The sequence below is a fragment of the Cinclus cinclus genome, chromosome 8 (assembly GCF_963662255.1).
Source record: "Cinclus cinclus chromosome 8, bCinCin1.1, whole genome shotgun sequence".
In the NCBI taxonomy this organism is placed as follows: domain Eukaryota; kingdom Metazoa; phylum Chordata; class Aves; order Passeriformes; family Cinclidae; genus Cinclus; species Cinclus cinclus.
Window position 1 is genome coordinate 15,201,374 of NC_085053.1, and position 25,355 is coordinate 15,226,728.

General features: G+C 38.7%; 1 protein-coding gene across 2 annotated transcripts; it reads right to left on the reverse strand.

Moving 5' to 3' along the window:
- Positions 1–727: 727 nt before the first annotated feature.
- ZNF326 (zinc finger protein 326) lies at positions 728–23,995 on the reverse strand. 2 transcript variants are annotated; one of them, XM_062497880.1, is made up of 13 exons: positions 23,838–23,995; positions 23,258–23,332; positions 17,383–17,509; positions 14,954–15,359; positions 12,111–12,309; positions 10,384–10,418; positions 9,466–9,553; positions 7,092–7,206; positions 5,991–6,138; positions 5,579–5,678; positions 4,244–4,374; positions 3,780–3,875; positions 728–1,443 (listed from the first exon to the last, which is right to left on the reverse strand). In XM_062497880.1, the coding sequence occupies exons 1-13, from the start codon at positions 23,851–23,853 to the stop codon at positions 1,282–1,284; spliced, it is 1,698 nt and encodes a 565-aa protein (XP_062353864.1). In that variant the 5' UTR covers positions 23,854–23,995; the 3' UTR covers positions 728–1,281. The 2 variants fall into 2 exon arrangements, with proteins under 2 accessions (XP_062353864.1, XP_062353865.1); XM_062497881.1 differs by lacking the exon at positions 23,258–23,332 and having other exon boundaries at positions 23,838–23,994.
- Between the last annotated feature and the right edge of the window lie 1,360 nt (positions 23,996–25,355).

Sequence of the window (25,355 nt, forward strand, 5' to 3'; positions counted from 1 at the left end):
CTACTCTCCAAGCTACACAAAAGGCAACAGCTAAATGACTACAATACACAGCATTCTGCAGAGTTGACTGCTATTAGGATTTCAGGTGACCTAATATCTGAATCAAGTATTCCGCCATAATACTTGCACACCTTCCCCAATTCAAAAATGGATCACCGAAAAAGCAAGATTATAAGTACTTATATATATATATATATTTACCACCTCTACACAGCAATGACTATGTATTGCCACAAGGGCTCTCCAAAAGAAATGTGCAACACCACGTTTATGATGAGATTTTGAAAAAAATTTCCCTGTAATCACCATAGATTGTAGTTACTTGTGTGAAGTTACCTTACTTAGGGAAAAAAGGTGCAAGTTACTTCACTGCACTTAACAACAGTCAAATCAGACATTTTCAGTTCTCATTAGTCCAAAGCTACATTAGCAGGAACAGTAGAAAAAACACAGGTGTACCTGCAATTTCAAACATAGACAAGAGTACACCACATGTAAACACAGAAAGCATGCTTCCCCCAGGCACATTAGGAGGGCTTAAGTACTTACCTGTCCTGGTAGATGGACTCTGAATACATCAAACCCCAGCAATAAATGAGCCACTTAAGATACAACTACAAATTTTAATGATAGTATCAATCAAGATTTAATTTGAAACCAGTTTATAGTGGTCAGCATGGGGAAATTTTTGAAATACTTATTAAACTACAGACACTTTAAACAGTAATATTTCTTAAGTATTTTATTGCTACAAACTGGTACATCTTATCACAAAAAGCTACAAGGCATATTATAAACACATACTCTTTTATACAGAGTGCAATGCAGTCCCCCAAACAGCCACACTCAACAGCACAATTTTTGAGGTTACTCATCCTGTACTATGAGGTAAGTATTTATAAGCTTATACCACAAAGCTTTTAGAATATTTACCCCACAGGCCCACCCTTCTTTTCAACTGATTAGACCAGAAGTTATTATAACCAACTTTCAGTACACACACCAAAAAAATAGGATGCTTAAAAAAATATACAACACAACGTTTGATCAGCTTTAACAGTCAGTTTTCTATAAAAAGCTCAACTAAAATAGTCTTAATTTTGTTTTAAACAAAATCAGAAACACAGAGGAATTATATAAACAAGTTCTCCATGGAATGGAATGCATGCATATGGTGGGGAATCTTCAAACCCATTTGAGACTATTAAAAAGTCTGAGCCACTTTAAAGCAGAAATAAAAGGCTGGGTTGACCCCACTAATGTATTTTTATTTTCTTGCATTTAGTTATCTTCAGTGTGGTCTAAAGTGAAGTCAGTTTGTTCTTCAGGTTCTTCCTCCTCTTCTTCTTCTTCTTCTTCACCCTCAGCTGGCTCATCAGCTTTGTCTTCTTCCTCAGTTTGCTGCTCCTGAGCCTGATCATTAATTTCAAAAGGATTTTCGCCCTGAAGTAGAAAATTGAAAACAAACACTTTATTTCAAATATCAAATCATACTCATCATTTCAGAGAATGAAAGGGGAAGCCACTAAGAAATGCTACATTATTTTATACAGGTTTTTAATAGTTGTCAGGTTTATGCAAGAAAATCAAAACATGCTGGATTTAAAACTAGCAACAGCACACCTTTATGCACATGGGAAACTGGGATCCCAATAAACTCTTTCAATGAAAGTGGAAATGGCACTGAGGAAAAGCCAAATATGCTAAATACAGATTCCACTTCAACATTCAGAAATTAGAATTACATGCTCAAGTTGCAACATGTTTTCATTAAGAACTACAGCTGCTTCCTTTTTCTCCCCAATTAAAACCAAGTTGGAACAGAAGAGTTTAGTTCTGCTTTTCCTTATTTACAGTCTCCATGCACTCTGAATAAATCTATGAAAAAAGGCACGCTCCTCAAAAAATGAAAAAGAAATCTAGAATTTATCACACTGACTAGCCTGAAATTCATTCCATTGTCAACCTAGAAAAGTTATCAGTTTTCTCAGTACTTTAAACACATTGACATTCTGGGTTCATATTTTCTCCATTTCACACAATTGTTCAGCACAACATACCTCAGCCTTCCCCTGTTCATATACTTAAGAACTGTGAACAATCAATGAACAATAACAACATGAACTTTTGGGAGTTTCTTGGCTAAAGCTCATTTCATGTTCATACATCTGATAAAGCAAGTCTGATTGGAACATATGACACCAACCACCAACTGATCCAGGACTAGGATTTTAAAAGTATTATTTAAAAGAAGATAGAAAAGAAAAAATGAATGCTAGGCCCCTTGTCCTTTTTTGCCTTTTCCCCCCACATCAGTTACATTTCTCAGGTAGAATCTTCCAGGTGGCTACTGAAAAATTAGAGAAACTATAAATGTATTCAGCAAATGCCATGAAAGAAAAATTTGGTTTCAATATTATTCTAAAAATCAAGAGAATTTTTAAATTCAGATTTAGATTTAACCCGAAAGAAGCAAAATTGAGACCATGTTATAATGAAGATTTCCCGCTCTCCTGGAAGACTGCAGGTCCTGAATGCATGAGTGCTCTGCTCCATCACATGCTGTATAGGAAAACTGAACTGCTTCAGACTGCAGTTCATTATACATTGAATAAAGATGAAAGGGATTTGCATAACCAGGAGCCAGATACATCTCATTGAGCAGGTCCTGGTGAGAGTGTATTAAGTTCAGTCCACCACAGGAAATACAGTGCTAGTCATTCTGAAAACATCAGCTGTCTCCTTGTGAAGACAATCTTTCAAGTTTTACTTCCCTCAGTTTTTGAACAGATGAATGGCAAATTTCCATTCTCCCTTTTACCAGTTTCCCGCTAGGGGGCTGTATTGGACAACCTATACCAGGCATAAGGAACTGGGAAGGGGTGGCTGGAAACACCAGCAGATACTGCAGACTCTGCTATCTGGCCACTTGCAAACTTTCCTTAAGAGACATGCAACGGTTGTCTGAAACTGATTCACAAACCCATGTATACATAACCTTTGAGGACACAACTAATTTGACATTTTAAATTACCATTAACCTGGGCACTAGCTCATACCTTGCCATATTTCCCAAAGATAGTACTGCTTTGTCTGAAAGAGTCTTATTGTTATGGCACAGGCAGAACCATAAGCCAATTAAAGGTAATCAAGAAATAGCTAACAACAGTATTAGAGTCACTTGGCAAAGAAGGTGGCCCAAGAGGAAAAAAACCCCACTATTTTGCTAAAATGAATTCACCTGTTTCTCAGGCCTACACATATATATACCTACAACATAGGCTGCCTTGCCTTTTAAATTCTCTGATCTCATCAACTACTGCTGTAAGCTTTTGTTTTTTGTCACGAACCCTAAAAATTCTACAGAATAAAAGTAGCTGAGTAGTGTGCTCACTGTACTTCAGTACAAACCCACATGCTGGAGATTTTGCTTCTTAATATAAAGATGGAGGCATCTGTGGTTTGTGCTCTGCAGTTAACATTACATATAGAGTCAAAGACACTGCTAATGTTCACCTAAATTTTGGTTTGGGGGTTTTTAATAGAAAAAGCAATTAAAAATTGCCTAGATACAATTTTTAAACGACAACCAAATGCTGGTGAATCTGAAGGCGGTAATTTTTGTTGCAAATTTATTGATCTGAGACAACGACTTCTGACTGGCACAATACATTAAAAGTATATTCAATCTGTGAGCTATCTAAAAGACAGCACTGAGGTTAAACTCTATCAACATAGAGAAAATGGCAAGCAGTTATTTTCTTTCCATTGCACCTTACCTTCACATACAGCTCATATCGTGCCTTGACTATAGGATTATTCAAGATGCTGGTGGCAGTAAGAACACTCTCCCTTTTAATTTGTTCTCTGTAGGCCTAGGAAACAAATTTGACAGTGAGTAATTGTCATGTTCCTATTACAACTGTCACATGAATTTGAATTCATGGCCAGTTGCTGTAAATAAAATAATAAACATATTACAGCATGCTTGTTCTTAGTACTTAAGTGCATCCTAACCAATTAGCACCTATTAAGCACACCAGTATTTCATTAGCTGGGGTGTTTAAGTGCTGGCTACTTCCTGAGATGTTAAACTTACAAAGTGCAGTAAGGACATCACAGCTTTCTTGAGAACAAGCCACATCAACAAGAACTTAGAAATTGCTTGTACTAATAACTGTAACACTTTTCACCTACTAACAGATTATGCTTGCCCCTTTTTAAATAATAAGTCATATCTTACTTGTTTTCCTTTTGTGTGATCAGGAGACTTTAAGTGCTGCTGAACAGAACTGTGCAATGCAGGAACATAGACACTGCAAGCACTGCAGTGAACAGTCTCAACTTTCATCATATGGTCATCAGCAGTAACCCCTGCCAAAGAACACGCAACAAATGACTAACACAATTTGTTACTTTAGGCAACTGGAAAAGCAGCTTGTTTGTTTTTTGTACAAAAATTAAGAGCTCTCAGTTATTAAACATGTCAAACTGAACCACTGAGAAATATTTACCTAAATTCAGGCACCAAAACTAGGTTCTCTGAGGGCATTATTGGAAGAGGAAGTTTTTCACTTTAGTACTCCAACTTCATCTCTTTACAGACCACACATGAGACCCAGGCAAAGTACAAAAATGTCCATCTATTTTCAATCAACAATAACCAGTATCCTTAAAAATACACATTTTGATACAGCAAACAAAGCTTGACCAAAGTAACTGCACTTACTTTACCCCTTATAAAATCTAATTTATTTCCTTGCCCTCCCTTACCATCAGGAAGATGCACATGAATCCAACTCCTCTTGCAATTTTAAATATAAGTTTGGTAACACAACATGCTCATCACAAAGGAAAACGGGCCCTCCAGTACTTAAGGAAAGTATGAAAGGATTTGTGGGATTGCTACGTTGCCTATATCAGTTTTTAAGTAGCTTTTAATATTTACCTTCAAATTAAGGTAATACTGAAATAGAGTTATTGCCTAAAATAAAGGTACTCAAAGATGTCTCCCCTATTTGCAGCCCATATTCTGAAATCCCTCAAAGAATGGGAGGCTGTGACACAGCAAGGTAGGGACACATGAAATGCTCCAGAAAACTGCTTCTAGTGCAGCCAAGGGGAAAAAAAATTCGAGGCAGAGATGCATCTTGGGTAACCAAAAAATGCTCAAACTCCTCCTTCTGTCACTGTCCCTGCAAACCACAGCAACTCTCCTATTTACACTTTTCCAAATCCTTGTCATGTGTTTGACCACTATCACCTTACAGCTTTATTACACTCTGGTTCAATGTACTGCATCCACCTGCTGTCACTCCTCACGCCTTATACTGAAGGAGACTATGGCAAAGCCCATGGAACTGTTTGTCAAGTACCCAGCACCACGTTCTCACCTTCTGACAAGGCTACAAGGTTTGCTACATCCTGCTGTGCTCACATTCCACATCCTATCAGAAACAAAGCAAGGAATCTCAACCAGGTACAGAAAAGATGCGAAAACTAACTGGTTTTATCCATTTCATCAAATTCAAGAAAGAATGAAGGGAGAAAAAGACCAGGAGAGCTCCATATTACTCACCTTCCATTATATCTTTTTCAGCAGCTTGGGAATTTTCCGTTTGGTTACTTGTCTGCTGCTTACGCATTGCTGTCTTCTTGAATTTATTCACCATACACTCCTGCAGAGGGAAAAAACCTGTAAATACCTATGATGTACAGATGTTTACATTCCAATATTAACCCAGATTTTAAAAATTCAATAGTGCTTACAGCTATTACTTCTTAAGGCACTACTTTTAACTGTAAAAGTAACAGCACTTTAGAGGCTTTGAATTTGCTTCATTGCTTGAACTTGTAGTAGTACTATGTGCTGCACCAAAAGTCATCTGCAAAAGGATTAATGGTAAGTTAAGCATATTTTGAAAATAAATGGTAAATTTTAACTATATTCTCATGTCAAAGCATTATACAGATCAAAAACAGTGTCTTACATGAAGAAATTCCATCACTACTTTGTCAAATTTGGTTTGCTTCTGGATATGATCCAATGTCTCCTGGTGAGCTGCACTCTCCAGATGTGACTCAATTTCTTTTTCTTCAAACGTTCGAAACTTGCAAAATGAGCAAGTAAATGCCATTCTGTCAAGAGAAATACAATAAATATTACTATTAAAGCTCCTCAAAACTATGACACTTGACAAACACTATCAAAAAGAGAACAGGAAAGGCATTCTTTGAAGGAGCCTAAGTGAAAAAGAAATTAAAAAAAAAACAAAACTAAATTCTTTCTGTTGTAAAGGCTAAGTGCTACAAGAATCAAATACAAATCAGGCCTGTGTCAGAGTACAAATTATCTCTTCAGGAGACAAAAACTGCTGAAATCAGAAGCCAAGCATTTACAGGCCACATCCTTCTGTGAGTTCATGTATTGCAGCTCTCTCCTTCCTGTCACCCTTTGTAGTACATCTCATAGGCACAGAATCATAGTCCAGCCAGACCCTGAATTCCTAATTATAAATATTCAGAAGAATTCATTTAAAGCTCATTTTCCATACAAAAGCTATATAATCTTTATAAGGAAATATAATCTCCTCAGTATAATGAGGAAAAGTCACTAATCATTAGCCAGGATCATATACTGCACTGACATTAAACAGTTTTGTACAGTGGAGCCACTGGGCAAGACTAAGAAAGTTACAAACTTATGTACTTATTTTTGCTACAAAACAGTTGGCCACATATATATACTTCAGAGTGTGCACTGATGCCCTTGTGGGGGAGAAGGGGTTAGTAAATTGTGGATTTTCTGATACAACAGTGGTCCAATGAAACACTCCGTCTTCTAAGCCGCTGAATTTGGGCACCAGGTTTTGGCTTGAGGTTTTTTTCCTTTATTTGGGTTAGCTTTTTGCTTTTGCTGGGCCAGGGGAAGTGAGGGTGTGGAAGGAGGTGGGTTATTTCCCTAATTTTTTTCCTAAAATCAGTCCAAAGGAAAAAAAAATAAGTGTTCTCAGAGAGGTATTAAGGGCAAGAAAAGCACTGTACACAACACAGTGTTACACAAGTTACACAAAACAAGTTACAGCACAAACCTGTATCCATCACCGTATTTTTCACTGTTTTTTTCCCTTCTACGCCTTTGCTTCTCTCTTCTGGCCTCAATCCGCCGCTTTTCTTCTTCCTCACTTTTAACTTCTCCTTTGCCATCTTAACATACAATTCAACCATTAAAAACCAAATCCAAAACAAACAAACAACAGCAAAAGCACCTGTCTTCCCTGTCTCCTCCACAAACACTTCAAAATGCAGAGAAAGACCCTGTACCCACATTGTTCAATGGCTTTCTTAAATATTCTGAAAGTTTTGCTTTGTTTTCCTCCTCTAGAGACAACAAACTTAGATACTTGCTTTCAACTTCGCAGCTAAGGGTTTGCACTCTAATTTACAGTCATAAAAAGAAATTCAGAGTTAAAGCTCCTTCCCTGTTGTGCCCAATTATTAAAGGTCTCCTCAAGTAAGTGACCAGAAAAAGGTAACTGGAAATACATGGGGAAAGACATACTGTTTAAAAATTTCCCATGTTTTTAGAGCACCACTGCTATAGTCCCCCTACATAAAAGGAAACTAAATAAAAACTATCTAAATAAAGGCTGTCTCTTCTACTGAGAAGGCAGCTCCCAAAACCAAAAGCAAAGGTTCTCATAAAGAAGATAAGACAGTGCTGCTTCAAGGTATGGTACCCAAACTGAAATTCAACAACTTTGTTATTTTTCCCCACTAGACTTCACTTGGTTTCACAGAAAAGTATTCAGAAGATTTTCATCCAAAGAAATAAACCAGTAAATGGGGGCAAGGGGAGACAGACAAGGACAGACAGATTCACCACAATAAAAAACCCAACCAAACCTCCACAGAAAAACTTGATTAAATTACCACCTGGCATCTAAGTAAAAGTGTGACTGAATAAATTAATAGAATTTAGTTCTACAACATTTAAGACTTCCAAGGACACTGACTTTTTGCATAAGTGCACTTATGTTTGTCTTTCCTATGTCTGCTTCAGTAGTCTATGGACAAAGGGAAAAAATTAGAATATTATTCAGCAGGTAGTTTTAGACCAGAAAATAAAGAGAATGACTTTGTTTGCTTTTTTTGCTTTTACAGTTCAATCTTAGAAGAGAGGTCCGCCTCCAGGAAATCTACCTCCATCCAAACAGCAATAGAAAGGAAATTACAACAGCATCATGCACAAACACCAAGACTGCACAACTCTGTGGATTGAGAAGTGTCACTGAATACTGAAAACATGGTCAGAACTAATAGCTCCTGATTATCCCGAGGTTTATAATTTTGTAGCAAAGAGTTTCAAAATTTACTGTGATCCAGAGAGGAGAAAAACTCCTGTCCATGAGACTATTTTTTAAAAAAAAACAAACTGTAAACAAAAAACCACCTACCTACCCCCAGAGACAACTCCCATACTGATCTCAGGATTTAAATTTCATTTAGTGCATTACCACCAACCCTGTAAATATGCAAAGGATCACTTGTTTTACTGCTGTCAAAATCATCTGGCATGATATCCTGTGGTGTGAAATGGCCTCTATTTTGACCCTCAAGCCCACAAATTGAAGTGCCTGTCCTGTGAGAAGCTGGGGAATGGAGATCTGAATCTATATACGAACTCAAAACTCCCTCTTTCCTTCAGCGCACTTATGCAAACTTTTAAAACAAAAAGAAACCCACACAATTTAAAAATACATTCAAAATATTTCCTATTACTTCAAGAAAAGAAACACTCATTTGGCTGCAAATTTCCAGCCTTCCTTGCCATCAAATGACACTATGCCATATGCAGTGGGGCAGCATACAAGGGAAGGGGGATTAAAAGTAATTTCAGCCTTATGACTGGATTTCTTTTTCTATGTGTCTAGAATCACTACAGTTAATACAAATTGAACTGATTTTATGTAAACTAACAATAAACCTGTTTCATTAAGACTGTACATGAAACATTCCTAACAGCAGCTCTCCAAGCTAACTGAATCCACTTTATTAAAAGTGACTCACCTAGCATTTAAGGGTGAGGTTGATCAGCTAGTGGGATAAATAATAGGATATGGGTGAGGAATCAGTGGGATAAACAACATTCAAGCAATGGAATGGTAGCAAGTATAGAAGATCACACATTTTTTTCACAAAAATTTTTTTTAAAAAAGGCAAAACAACAACATATTGAAATGATCAGAGAGCAGAGACACAATAAGCATGAAAAAACCAACCAAGTAATGTATGGATATTACAAACAACCGTATTTCCACAGCCTTAATTTTTTAACTCTTTAAACAAAAAACAGGCAGCCATGCTACCAAATAACTACTAGAGGTCATAAATACAGGCTTAGAAAATGTATTCTCTCAAAGTAGAATACTACAATACTTTACCTGACAAAGCAAACTGACTTACCTCCAAAAGTCTGATATCCAAGATCATACGCATCTCTTGTAAAGTCTTCATATATAACAACTGCACCACTTGTATCAACTTCAATTTCCTAATAAAGTCAAGAACATAAATTTAAAAAGCCACTCTAAATCCAGAAAGGCAGCATAAATTACTTTATTTCCAATGATCTGTTACTTGCTATTTTTTAAACATGCTAATGAAAGAAAGTGAACTGAGTATCTTGTTGACCTCAGTGTACAAACACTTCTAGCTCAGCATCTCTCCATAATGCCTTGAAGGCTTAATGAATTATTTGCAGGATCAAAATTGTTTTCTATATAATTATTTTGACTTGCAATCCAGACTTTTACTTAGCTGAGAAGGTGTTAACACCCTCACTCAAAAAGAAGGGACATGCAACTCCAGTCTTGCAACATTAATCCAGGCTGTACATATAAACACATGCTTAGGGTACTAGTAACATTCTTACACAGTGTTGCAACTCATCAGCCTGCAGGAAGGGACTGATCTTCCCACCCTATAGGAGAACACGTTTGAACACCGACCCTTTTGTATTCACCCTCTCTCCTCGGTGTGTCTCCAGTCTTAGCCATTCCTCCTCACTTCTCTGTAATAATCCCCTTAGCACCCACCCAAGCAGGTGGGTATACAAACATAGGTATACAGGTAGGGCATACAAATATACCTTACAATTCACTTTCCAGGCTGTCTGCACAAGCTATATCTTTCACTCAAAAAGAAACGCCACCAAAATAAGACAGTTTTAAATAAGGTGGAAAAAAACAAAATCATGTTCAGGAAAACTTATCTAGTTTAATGTTCAATTTAATAACTGTAGCTTAAGAATTATTTGTCTTAAGGTATACTATGTGAACTTCTCAAAGAATCAAAACATGTTCCAGTTCTGGCAATCTTTACCTCTACAGTAGAATCCTGGTAAGATGTCTTCATGTCTATTAACATAAAATGAGAAACAATGCAAAAGTGCCGTCACTGACAATTCATTTTAAAACAATACAATATTTAGGGGAAAAATCAGCTTTTTATGCAGGAAAGGTTGTCTACATTTACAATTTATCATACTTTAGTGATACTATTAAATGTAAAATCAGCTCTCCTTAGAAATATAAACTGAACACTTCTAGAAGCAATCACCTATATCTAACTCCAAAACAAGAATTTCAAGGTTGAAAGAACAATATAATTTTGAGATATACTTTCATTCATACAGTAGATACCAACTGCAAAGTCTCTGTTAGCTGTTACTCACTTTTTTAGTTTTCAACTACATGATACTGCTTAGGTCTTTCAGTTCAAGTTCCAGAAACTATTCAACTACTCAACTGATTTTCTCCCTCCTAATCTCAGAGCCACAGGACAGGCTGTGATCTTATAGGCACTATCTATTCCACTTCCTAAAGTAACACCAGTATTATGTACTGGTCTTTGGATTGTGGAAATCAGTGAGGGGGATGACATAATAAATCAGAAGCATTCTGTCTGAACATGGCTTAGAAAGGAGAATGTACAAAAGTACTGAAAGAACTTGGATGTGCATTTTAGAGACCCTTTTCATCACACTAAGGCTGGTGAGACCACCAAAAATGTTCCCTATACAAAAGGCAGAGGAGGGTGCTCTGTACAGCTAGTTCCTGAAATTTGTACAGTACTCTTGATGCCACAGCTAAGGGAACAGTTATGTAATACACTGTAATGTAACCAGAATAACTAAACCAAACCAGAATTTATGTCTCAACATCTCCGCCAAACCCGTGTATTTGCCTTGCAAGCTAGGAACTATGGCAACTTCAAACAATTTTCACAGGTGATTTGAAACCAAACTACATAAAACACCGCAGATCAAAATTACTAGGAAATCACAAGCATAAGAACTAAAATCTGACTGCTGTACACACTGTGCATAATATATAATACTCAAGTCCACATTTCCTCAAAGCAAGTAATTTATTCAAACCCCACTAGTGACTTTTTTCTCCAACTTTAACTGCACTATAAAAATCTAATATTACAGTTGTAGAATATCTTTGTGGAAGTAAAGAAACCAAGCATCACTAATACAATTTGCAGTTTTTGCATTTATAGTTTATCTATCTCATTTAAGGTCTTCTTGTCATTACCATTTCATTTACAAGTGAGACCAATCTCTTTCTGCCATTTTTGCAGTTTCCCTCCTTTTCCCTCTCCTCTTCATGCCTTGTATCTTTATTTCAGCTCATCACAGTACTTTTTACACACAAAGAATTTGGGCAGCAGGACCCAGGCTCATGCAAGAGCACATTTTAATATTTGTCAGGCATTCTCTTCAGACAACCTGAGCTCTGACTTATTTTTAGTGGTGAAAATTTGCCTCCAGGAAGTATCATGATGAAGTCTCAATGAGATAGCTTTCAATGCTACATATCTGAACACATCAAAATATTTAATATCATTTAACAAATTATCTTTGCAGTAGGAAAGTTACACATGTAAATTCCTAAAATCCACTGCAGACTACTTGAAAGGTAGAAAATGAAGAATTAAAAACAGCACATACAGCCCTCTTTCTGAATATTAAAATTAAGTAGTTTCTAATGAATAAAGAAATCAGTAATTTTAAATTTAAAATTTTGACACTTGCTACTTACTAGGTGACTTTTTCTGGCTCAGCTTCAAAATAGGCTTTGTCATTTTGGGCTTCTTGATAAAAGTCCCACCAGGTTTGTTATATGGCTGTGGTATCATTTTTCTTTTTATTCCTCTTGCAGCAACTGCTGCAGGACTGGGTTTGTTATGATAGTCAACGACAATTCCAGGTCTGTGCATTCCACCAAAGTCTCCCATATGCTGAAAATTTGTGAAATCAAGAGGAAGGTATTAGTATATGAAAGCAATGTCAATAATAACACCTACTTGGTCAATATGACTGTGACCTTAAATAAAATCTGTGTTCTAAGAGCAAAATGCAGGAGGAAACTTTAGCTTCTGGTCTGACGTTCATCTGTGCAATGGCTTTGTGGGTGTTTGTCCAGTAGAACCAATACTTGTGTATCAACTGTGTTTCTGCTTATTCAGAACCATTGTCCAGGCAATGAACATATCTACCATATCTCAGCCTAACATCTTGGCTCCTCTCTTCAGATTATCCAGATAATGAATTACGTCTCCCTCCGGGAAAAAAAGCAGAGTTTAACAACTCAGTTTCCAACATTTAAAAAAAAAATTCTAAAAAATAATAATAATAAGAAGGGCACTACCTTGCTTTTCATCTTACACAAAATGACATAGCAGTGATCTGAAAGCTGACTAAAGGAGGTTGCCCCATGTGGAATACTGATTAATTGAAGGAAGCCCATTTTTTTTTAATCTATCTTCCCACTGAATTCAATAAAAATCAGAATTTTTAAGTTGGGCCTGGAGAGAGTGATACAAGAACAATGCAGTGATAGGAATAAAAATTCCATTGAAAGACTAAGCCTTTCCACTATTTCTAAAATTATGTATATCCCATTTGTGGACACTTGCATGTGAAAGTTACCTCTCTGAAGACATAGAATAAATGAGTAATCTGAAGAGGGGAATTTTAAGTAGCTGGAATATTTTCAAAACTGCTAACGTACTTCTTAATATTGACTTAATTACTTGATTACTAAAGGGCAGAAGAGAGCCCACAGACTGGATGAGTGACTTGGATAAGCAGAAATAGGTCTTTCGATGAGAAGAGAATTAATATTACACTGTCAAAAGAACATAAAAATAACTTCAAAACACTTATGAAAAGTACGGCTTTTTAAAAGCAGATTTTAAATGACAGAATGTACCAAAACAGGCACTTTCCATAAACAGAAGTCCATGCACAAGATCTCCATGTTAATTTATTTGGTTGAGATAGCTATAGACTGCCTAGTGTGTAGATTTACATCAGACATAAATTTTACATGAAGTACACACTTGATAGTTTCAAGTTTGTTTTTTTTTTCAAATAGACAATCTACCTATTAAAGGTGCAATGCATTTTACATATAGTAAGTAGTCTAGCCTTTACATTCTCCTTTATTTCATAAAAGACTAAAAGGATAAATTTCAAAAGCAAATTAAAAAAACTCAGTTGTAATTGTGCACAAAGCTTTCAGATCTAAATGAATTCTTAAAGGCTTAAGAATGTAACATTTTCAGCTTCACAAGCAGAGAAATGAAGATTAGGATATTTTTCTCATACCATGCTACATGCTAGCTAACAGCCATGTGCAAATCTGGGCTAAAAGTTGAATATGGCAACTACAACACTCAAGAATGCTGCAAAGTCGACTTTGCGGAACAAAACCACCACACAAGTTAAGCATATAAAAGACCCAGTAAAAAATAATCTTCCCCTACACTTCAAGCTACAACAAGCTGTAAAGCTTAAAATTAAAGAATCACTTCCCAGAGAAATACAGCACGCTCAGGAATTTTAAGAGGTAAGTTACACCTAGAGGCACAGGCAGAAAGGTGTTCACTGAATATTTCGTGCTTAAAAAAATACCAAAACTGAGATTATAAAATCAAGACAAAGGGACACCATCAACCTAAAGTTAGTACTTCTGTCAGGTTTAGAGGTTTTTTTATTCTCTTCTGCTGTATTTTTTCCCTTAGCTCACTTAACATCAAGCACTATTTCCTCAATCCACTATTTTGCATACAATTAATCATGCTGCTTCTTGGACATACACTTTTTTTACATCCTATACTGGAAGCACTTGGAACTTAATTCTCCAAAATGAATACAAGTAAGAGGACTAGGCACACTATGTGGAAGGTGATTTCAATTCTGTGAAAGGACCTGATTTCAAGTTGATGATGCCCCTTTAACCATGCTTTAATTCTCAGAAAGAATCACTGTAACTGCTAACTACTCACCTTTGCCATTTTCTCCCATCACCCTTCCAGTAAACAAGTCAGAGTAAGAATTAAGTTTAAAAGAAGACTTGATGTTTGATAAAACATGTACTCCACATATTAAAGAATTAGCTAAACTATTCCCTTCACATGAACCAAAAACTGCTCTAGCATTCACAACCTGGGTTTTATTTATTGCTTATACATTGCACCTTTAACCTACTCAAAACTTCAACAGACTTTGAATTCAACTTTTACAATGTTCAAAAATTTCCCCACCAGCAGCAGAGATGCTAGTGTTTACAAGGAAAAATGAAAGTCCTTTTAATCCCTTTTAGACCAAACCTACTACTTTTATCTTCACCTTTCAAACAAAAGGAGAGATTTAACAAACCTTATCAACTAGTCTATTACTCATTACTTTCAGCAGAAAGAGGGACTGGGTTCTTCTTGAAGACGGCTTCAAAGGGATAAACAGCATTGTCAACCATGATAGTTTGCTTGGACAAAACCCCCACACTGTACTGAACAGTGCATTCATTTTAAAGCAGTGGTCTTGAAAGGGTTTAAAAGAGTGTCTAGTGAAAAGAATCTGAAAAGATTCTGTACTTACTCCTCGGCCTCGGCCTCTGCCTGTTGATGGTCCTCCAAAAGCATCATAGTTTCTGCTTCCAAATCCACTTTCAGGATAAGCAGGCGTTCCTCTCCCCCGAGAGCCTACAGGTGCAGGCTTCATATGGGGTGAAGAAAAACTGCTGTAGGAAGAGTAACTCTCTCTTCCTCTGTCCTCCATAAACCCAGGCCTCAATTTTGAACGGGAGTAAGGTGCTTCCCAGCTAGACCCGCCCTGGTTTCTACCTCCGAAAGAGTCAAGGCTATTCCGGTAGGAGTTGTCAAATCGACCACCATAACTACCTCCGAAGCGGCTTTGTTCGGGTTCATTATAACCATAGCCAGATCTGTACAGATCTCGCCCACCCAGAGAAGACCCGGAGTCGTAAGACTCATAAGGTCCAAACCTGGAAAAGTTGCACAGTGAGGAGAAAAAAAAGTAAGCTTACTAATGTTATACATTTCAAAAGACAAGTTATCAGTTGACATTTATCAACTAAAATCAATTTATTACTATACTGATCTGTACAGTTGTGTTATTGTTTAATCTTGATTAGGGCTGGGCAATTCACACTATGACCAGACAGAAAGCTATCTGAGCCATTTTTGCTACGCACAATTCTAAAGTTCAGTATACCTGAACTTTGTTTACTTAAATTTTCAGCAACATTTATTTACTAGAACATTATTGGAGCCCAGCCCTAGTCTCACAAAAATAATCACCTGCAGACATTCAAAGCCTAGTCAAACTCCCCTCTCCTCAAAATCATACCCTCACAGTCTAACAGTTAAACAGCAGTTAAGAGGCGGCTTAGTTCTGAACCGATGGAAAAAAAACTTGGGTTTTTTTAGTGGTACAGTTGTGAGTTCCAAGTACCCCACATCTCTCATTTTAAAGGAAAAATACACAGGCTCTTCTGTTCACATTTGCTCTTTCTGGATTTTTTCCCCTGTAAAATTCAGAAAAGTTCGTAGTCTTCAGTGTATCCAGCTTTCACTTGCAGACCATTAGGTCTAGCAACTCAAGATTTTTAAAGTCCCTCCAGTGCATGCACAGTGGACACAAAAACAGTCCTTGGAATTTCAGAGTAAAGCAACAAGGAGCTAAAATCTTCAGCTATTTATCAAGAGTTTGCTTCGCCTGGGACATGGGCAGTGCCAGGTTGGAAATCAGTGTTTGTGACTACTTGGAAGGGAAACACATTAGTGTCCCTGCAGGGTTATAACAGGGTGATTGAGCAGCTGGGAAAGACAATCCCTTAACGGATACCGTACAACCTACAAGAAACTCAACTTACTAACTGTATCTACAGTAAACTGAATGCCTTAATTTTAAAATCTGTTCATGTCAGAAGACTCAAAGATGCACAGAAAATGACACTAGAAAAAGACCATGCATAGTATCAGGTTACACAGCAAAAGACATTTTGGTGTTCAGGTAGTCATTCAACCTCCATCATATGCAGATTACTATATGGTAGGTACGGCTCATTCCTGAATCTCTGCTTAGACTTTTAAATATTAATGTTCATTATTAAACAAGTTATGCTTAACTAAAATGCTTAATAGAACCGAGCAGCAAGGCACAACACTTCTCCAGCCTCCCTGTTTTGTATTGTCCTTCCCCAGTGGCACCACAACGACTACAGACAGGAACCACACAGTAATCTGGCAACAGCCAGGCAAAAATTCAAGGGCGCGCACAAGAAAACTATCAGATTATCTGTTTTCTTCACATTTTATCTCCTCCAAGATAGAATCACTACTCTGAAAAGCATGCTTCTTTGAATACAATATTATGACCTAAATCAAATTAGCTGCTCCCTACTGTTTTTATCTGAAAGAGCAGATAGTATCCTAGCATTAAATACATAACTTTAAGACCACTGCATCAGAATTTTTAGTTTTAGACTAATCCATCTTACAAAGCAGCCCAGAACATGCACACAGCTTCAAGTGTAATCAGTACCTTCCAATGAAATAATCTGGACATGACTTTCAGATTCAATACCAAGATCACTCGAGCACTGCACATTCAAACCAAAGAACACATACCCTAAATGTTCCTTGAAAACGGAATGTTGATAGATTCAGTCTAAGATACTAAACCAATTAGGTCTGCTAGGTCAGATATGGTGTGTCAGGCCAATCAGCTACAAATTGCTAGACAATACTGAAAAACAAAACTGTTGCTATTTTCATTCAGACGCACTGTTTCGCTGTCAAGCTTTTCCACAAAAATGCTGATTATTACAAGAATCTAGCACTTACAGTTTAGTATTTGCCAGTATTTATCACACATGAAGACTCAGAACCAAAGTATTCATACAAAATCATAACAACATGCCTCAGGAACACTTAAGTTAGAAGAATGATTTAAACTGAAATTGGATTTGATCAATTCTTGGGACAACTGAAGGATTATTTTACCTGTTACCACCACCACCACCTCCTCCGCCTCCACCTCCATGACTCTCCATCCCATAGGATTGGTTAAGGTAAGAGTCCATGGATCGTGGGCCACCATAGCCTCCATGCCCATAATCCCGGTCCATGTCTAAAAAAAGAGCAGAAAAATGTTTATAAAGAAAGCAAGTGAGAATTCTTATTAAGTAATCTAGTTTAAATTCGTAAGTAAAAGGTTTACTGTTTGCCACAGTGCTTACAATCAAAATACAAAACTGACAGTTGCAAACCAATTTTGACACTGTGCTTAGAGAAGCCTTGTGTCTTTGTCATCATCTGAGCACCTCTTGACTGGAATCAAGTTCCTAATTTTTTCCAATAGTAGGTAACTCAGGATTTTTGTTCCATCAGCTGGAAACATCATAAATTAAGAAAATTAAATGAAGATACCTGATGTAGAATATGTCTGAAGTTTTCGAGAATTAAGACCACTTCCAACCCTTTAATAATACATAGAGCTCGCAGGAATCTGCTCTCACTATTCAACACCCCAAGAAACCTTCACTCACACTGAGATATCCTGGGTCAAGGTTACAAGCTGCCACACTGCAGTGCAGCCTCTGTATACAGGCTGCAGTCAAACAAAAGAATTTTCTCCCATCTAGCACAAAAAAAAAAAAAAAATCCACCCAAATCAGCACTGAGCTGCAGCTCACTAACTGTGCTAAGATCCGGTATTTCACAGCCAAACCGATGTCACGTCATGACATCTCGGTATCTTGTAATGAAGCCTGGCAAAAGCACCAACTTCCTCCTCAGCACTGGAAGGTCCATCTAAGAATTCTGGGCAAATAATCACTCAAATATGAAGCATTAACACAATGCTGCCAATTTGCGTAACGAGTATGATCCCCTGTAACATACACAACCTGTGCTTCACTGGCACTCTGGAGACCAAAACTGCTTCCCAGTACCAACCAACACCAAGGTTTGGGTAATACCAAGAAAACCTGGCAAGGCAAGACTGACAGAAAAAGTAACACAGAGAAGGAACACACAATGAACACAGGAAGGATAAAAATAAAACCAAGCAGTTGAGCAGTTGTTTACCCTGACAAGAGAGAGTATTTTATACATTTCAGTATCTCCACATGTAAACCACTGACTTTTCCAGGACAATTATCTCCCTTGAAGTCATAAGAAGTTGTCCTATTTAATGAAATACAGTAACTCTCTGTGCATAGCTGTACTGCTGAAGATACATATATAAATTACATCTCGTTTGTACCTAGTTCTTGCTAGCACCAAGTCATTGTAATTTACTTATTGTATCTGTCAACAATGGGAATTCTGCAAATTATATTTATCTGACTGTATCACTTTTGCACAGATATTTTTAGCATGCCTGAACAGACACTCCAACACACAAAGCCTACTGCTGATTTTTATTCTAATGATCACAGGTACTTTCAAAAAAATTCAAGATGATACTTCTGGGAAAAGAAAAAAACTTCAAACATAGACGTTGCACTGTATCTTTTCATATTCTGAACATACAATAAGGATTCAAAAACCAAAGCACAAAAAAAACCTTCTCAAAGAACGAATCATGCAGCAACACCCATTATCAACTTAAATTGCAAAGAGTTACTGCAAAAAGAAGTGGATGAGGCTTCTAATAAAAGCATCTCATGTTCCTCTCCAGTGTTTCCAAATTATCTGCCACCTAATGCAGTACATTACCTTCAAGACTGTACACATAAACATGCAGACCACCAAAAAGAGAAAACAGTCAAGAAAATAAACTCAGTTTCACAGAAGTTAAAATTGACCATGCGATCATCTAATCTCAGATATAGGTTGTTAGCTTTTTTAATACAGGACAACTAACCAAAAGACATTGACATTTTGAAAACGGACATAACTGACCTGAAAGCACCCAATAATTTACTTTAGTTTCACCTGCTCCCTATTATCTACAGGCCCCAAGATGGCACAAAATCAATGAGGTTAAGAGAATGGAATCAAGTCATCCAGCAAGGAAGAATACATACTATCAAGATGCCTGCCACTGCAAATGCAATTCTACTACAGCACAAGAAGTAGGGACCAGTGCTATGCATATTCCAGCAGTTCAGTACTGGAAAAACAAAAACTTTCACATGCAAAGAACTCTTCCCAAAAATGGTTCAAAAAGCACTTTTAGCATGAAAGCAAACACTAAAATACTATTTACAATCACAGGATAAATTCTGACATCCACACTTGCTTAACATTCCCTACTCAGTTAATGTTATACAACATCAGCAGTCTTGCTACAGAGCTATGCCAGTCCCTAAATCCTCAAATCCCTGCCTTCAGGACATCACCACCATCTCCTTCCTTAGTGAACAACTTATTCATCCCTTTCCAGTCTCAGTGCCCTGCATCTACCTACACTATAATACAGTCACATCTGAAAATGGTTAACACAGGATACAAAAGGTACAAAGACATGAAGAGGGACAATCACTTAAATGGTTTACTGCAAGAAACCAGAGGGAGCAAATGAAACTCACAAAGAAGCTAAAGAAGGACAGGAGTCACTTTTCACAAAACTGACATACAAGTCCTGGAACTGAGTTACAAGTAGTACATTACTAAAAATCAACAGGTATTTAAGACAGAAATTGGATAAATCAACCGACAAGAAATTCAAAGCATGTCAAACACAGACTATGGCTGGGAAACCTCAAGGTGCAAACCAGTGAAGGCATATAAATATACCAAAGGTATATTTATTTGTACTACTTGTTCCACACTTCCAAACAGAGAGTAGTATACAGGATATTCATGACGTAGGACAGACACTTTTGACCTGATCTACTGAAGGTGACCTTATGATCTCCTTCCAACTATTTTGTTAACTGTTCCACACTGCTGAGCAGTTAACCTATCATTCCAACTACTACCTTCCTGGTTCAGTCATCAGCTGCAAACTTTACCAAAGATTTCTACATTTTATTCTTCATGCCCAGAGCTTGACAAAGATACTGCATTCAAATTAACAAGTATATTTTTTTGGGCATTAAACTTCACTCTGAAATTATGTTCTCCAGACAGGCTTTATCCTAAAAAGGGGGGAAACATACAAGACAACATTAAATATTCATTTAGATAAATGAAAAGAAAAAGGACTTGAGCATAGTAACTGATTAATAATCACTGTCACCGCCAGTGGAGATATAGAGAAATTGCCTGTCTGTGCAGACTAAATGCGAAATTGTTTCACATGCTGAGAGAATATGCATTTAAGCACTAGAAAAAAAACACCAGAAACTGTATTCCAGTGTCTCAAACCAAAAATTCTGGAGTAGTAGTTCATTTAAGTCTAAATAATAACTGCTTTTCAAATAAACTTTTGAAGAAATATTGTACCTGTGTATCTATGGAAACTAGAGAATTAAAAAGAAATTAAAAAACAGTGGTCCATGTCTGCACTTAAAGCTTAAAAATAAGAGTGAATCTCTGAGATGAAGGCATTGTCAAAGCATCCGAAACAAAGAATTTATTAACAGAATAAATCAGCTTTTTGCATCTGCAGCTTCTTGCATAAATACCCTGTGGATGAAGGAGCCATTGAACTAAAGTACAGAAATAGAAGAACTAGCAAAGAACTATCTGGTTTTTAATGTCTAGATCATACCTGTCTACTTGTATTGAAAAGAGGGAGAAGACCTACATCAAAGGTGAAAAAAAAATATATTACCTTTAAAATAAAAAAGAATGGGATACTAAAACACAAGTTTAATTTACAAGTTCAAACATCAATGTATAGGTATTTCTTCAGATGAATCTAAAAAAAAAGCCGTACTTGGTGAAGAGATCGTTTAAAATAGCTGCAAAATAAATCTCAATAGCCAGTAAAGAAAAACCAAATTTTCCAAAAGAAAAGAACAAAGCAAACAAACAGTAGATAATACTCAGAATCTCTTGATACAAAGAACTCTATTTAAAAGAAAAAGCTTTAGAGCAGAGAACACTGAAATCATATTGACAGCATAAAGACAGGAAATCATTTTAAACCACGTGCTCCATGTGAAGCAGATGAAAAGGCTAAGAAAATGAGAAATTAGAGAGATCTTGCAAAATAAATGATAAATTTAAAAAGCTAAATTTTGACTACCAGAAGCTTAAGGGTCTGTTGTGCAATAGGAATCAGTATTTTTTCCCATATTACATTTTCATAACACCATGTCTAGGTTGTTAGAATCACAAACTTGTCATTAGGCCATTTTCCCTTCCAGATTAAAAGGACAAGAGTTGCCGTAAATAAAATAATAACATGAATATTTAATAATATTTTTGCTAATAATACTAACAAGGTATTCTGAAGGGTATGTCAACTCTGAGCTCAAACTTAGCCATCAGGAAAGGACAATGGTGCAATTACAGGAGTCATCAGACATACAACTAAAAAGTGCTTCCCACTGGCTAAAAGTTTCCAACAAGAAGAAACCTGGCAAGAGCTCAAATGAAAACCAGGCAAAGATGACAATTTCCAACACCTACCCTCTGTTACCCATCTTCTGAACCCCCACAAAACAGCCTTCAGCTCCCTGTACAGAACCTGGGTAAAACAACTTTATGCATGCCTTGCTCATGTACGTACAATGTATAAACAGTCATGGTAAAAGTTTCAGGCTGCATACATCACAGTTAAACTTTTTTAATAATTACAAATAATAGCTTAACTAACACAATGTAAAGTATTATTACAGAGGTACATGAAAGGAACACTCTAATTGTACAATACACATTTGATTAGTTACTTCCCCTACAATGAGCCTGGATTCACTTTAATATTCGTGTCATCGGATCTCAGTAAAGCAGGTTCTGGTTAACAGTTACAGTGAATATTCCAATAAAATATTTAAACTGGCTCTTAAGAATAACCTCCCATTCTAAAAAATCAAATGGACATTTAATTAGGAATCAAAACAGGAGATGAAAACACAAAGGCAATATCTTTTATTTACTATTTATTTATTAATTTTACTATGTAAAAAGATAAATGCAAAATAATGTAATTGGGGGAAAAAAGGTAAGACTCAAGAAATGTGCCACAAAAATTATTATATTGCAGTCAAAGATGCATCTGTAATCCAATGTGTTATTTCCATATAACAGCCAGCAAGAGCGTCAAGAGATCCAAGAGTAAGCATTTATTTGACAGGATCTGTAAACGGAGCTTGGATATAGTACCAGTAAAGTTTTCATATTAAGATCCTTTTAATACTTGCCTGCATGCTGGCAAGAGATGTCAAAACATTTCTTGAGTCTTTTCTAAAATCATAACCTTAATCATCTTACCAAAGTATGTGCATTCCTTTTTAATTTATCTATGTGGTATTTTTGACAGTGCAAAAACAAGAGATAGCTTTTGGTGTTTACTTCAAACGTTTTTTCAATGCTCCTTCCCAAACTGTTAGTTAAAGTAAACTTTTGGGGGGCAAAAAGTAAATAAAACCCAAGCAGTTAGAGAGTCTGATTTTTATAAAATAGGAAAACATCCTTTCTTTAAAACAGAAGTAGTAAGTAATCAAATACAGTACTCTGTAAGAGTATACTCGTTTATGTAAAAAAGCATAATCTTAAAAGTCTGTACTTCTACCCCACCCCCCATCCCCACTCCTTTATCTCACAGTTTTTCATTTGGAACGTGCAGGAGTTCATGTTGACATGCCCAAGATGAAAATCAAGTCTCACTCCCAGACAGTTACAACTCCTCCAGAAAAACAACATGAGCACTCAAACCATGTTACGCACTTTTAAAAACCCGTTTCCTTTTTTGATTTTGTTAACAGTGATTGTTCAGCCCCAACTCTTTTTACAGGTTAGACGTATTTATAGCTCATACCTGAGACTGACCCACTGGGCATGTTCACACCACAATGCATGGGGGTATCTGGGAATCTCCAATCTCTGTCTTCAGCTGGAGAGGATGGGTCAGTGAGAATGACTTAGTGCTTAGCAAGAGCTGCAGGGGAGAGACAGGGAGCCGCAACAAGAGGCGGCTCTCTCTCCTGTCGGATCTCCAGGCTCCTGACACGACCCCCTCACAGAGCTCGCCCCGAGCTCCCCCCGGCTCTGCCCGCGCCCCCCGCCCGCCGCCGCCGCCCCCTCGCCCCCCGCTCGCCCCGCGCCCCCAGGGCGCCTCGCCCCGCGGAGCGCCGCCCCCGCCCGCGCCCCCCGCCCGCCCGCGCCGCCCCCGGGGAGGGCCCTCCTCCCGCGCAGCCCTCCCGCCGCCGGCCGCCGCCGCCGCCGCAGCTCCCCCAGCCCGGCAGAGGCGGCGGGGGAGGAGGACGAGGACGTGGGTGAGGGGGTTTCGTCCTGCACGTAACAAAGCGGCCGCTGCCATTTTGAGACGCGGCCAGGCCCCACGGCGGCAGCGGTGGCGGCGGCCGGGCCCTGCCCTTGCAGCGGGGGCGCGCCCTCACCTTCCCCGTAGTCCATGGCGGCGGCGGGCGCTGCTGGCGGGAAGGCGGCGGCGGCTCCGGCTCCGGCGGCTCCCAATGGCGCCTTCCACCACAACGAGGCGAGGCGGGACCCGCGCGCAGCACGCACTGCCACGGCGGGCGGCGATTGGCCCGGCTGGCGCGTCACGTGATCGGGCCGGCCCGCGGGGAGCGCGGACCCGGACCCGGACCCGCCGCGCAAAGCGCCGCGCGCGGGGCCTGGCTCGGCTGGGTCACGAGGGAGGCTGCGCGGTGGCCATTTTGAGCCCTGGCAGCCGCCATTTTGTGTTCTGGCGTCGGGCCCTGTCATGCTTGAAGTCGCTGCAGGACGAGGAGTGGCTGGAAATGCACACCGTCACCCTCCCACGCACGCCCAGCGCGCCCTGGTGAAGTGGCTCAGAATACGCTCCCCTGAAGTCAGGCAGTGCCTGGCGGGACTGAGCTCTCGGTGGCATCCCTGCAGCTGCCCAGCCCTGTCCATGGACCCTGCCAGTTACCAGTGTGAGCTGCTGTTGTGTTACACAAACCAAGTGGCTTTGTGAAATAAACCGTTTGTTTAAGAAATGCCATCTGTGATACCCCCATTTGATGGCCCTAACAACACCAGGTTACCTAAGGAAGAAATTCTTTCCTGCATGGGTTATGAGACACTGGAACAGGTTGCCCAGAGAAGCTGTGGATGCCCAGTTTTGGTGACACCACCCCCGGGCAGTGTTCAAGGCCAGCTTGGATAAGGCCTTGAGCAACCTGGTCTAGTGGGAGGTGTTCCTGCCCCTGGGGGGGGCGGGTAGCATTGGGACTAGATGATCTTTAAGATGCTTTCCAACCCCTTAACATTCTATGATTCAATGATTCTGTGATGCCTCAGTCCCCAAAGTATTTTGTGTCTGTAACTAGCTGCACTGAAACACTCAAAATGGCTGATGTTAAACACAGACTTCATTTGAGGCTAGTTGTAAGGTAACACTGTGCTCTTCTATGCAGCCAAAAGATTTGAAGAAACAGACTTCGCCCAGACACATGATCATGCAAAAAATCCTCAACAACCTGTGTGAAGATCACATGAGGAGTATGCCACTCCCTAGAGTTTCTTAATGTTTTATACAATCCTGAAAGAAACAAAAGGGGGGGGGGGGGGGGGGGGGAGACAAAAAATGGAAAAATATATTGTAATGAGCAGATCCGGTACAGAAAACCTGGGAAAACGTCTCTAAGGACAGGCTGTGGGTGAACTTTCAGGCTGTGTAAGTGGGCAAAGCCACTCTCTCATGGCGTTTGACTTTGTCGGGGAATCGGAGCTTCCCTCAGTCCTCGTGGCTGTAACAGTTTCTCGCCATCCGCAGAGTAATAAAGGCTCCATTGCGGGCGAGCACGATGTGACAGAGGTGAATGAAGAGTCCCGCTCAGGTTAATGCGGAGGCTGCGCCGGGCCGGGCACAGTTCCGCGGGCCGGGCTCTGGGGGGCAGCAGAGCCGAGCGCATGGGCTGGGCCGGGACGGG

Bases quoted from the DNA above. Each gene is read 5' to 3' on its own strand.
- ZNF326 (XM_062497880.1), bottom strand. The intron at 12,310-14,953 runs GTAAGTACAGAA...ACAAATTTTCAG, and splicing joins GCAGAGGCCGAGGCCGAGGA to CATATGGGAGACTTTGGTGG. The intron at 9,554-10,383 runs GTAAAGATTGCC...TGACTTTATTAG, and splicing joins ACCAGGATTCTACTGTAGAG to GAAATTGAAGTTGATACAAG.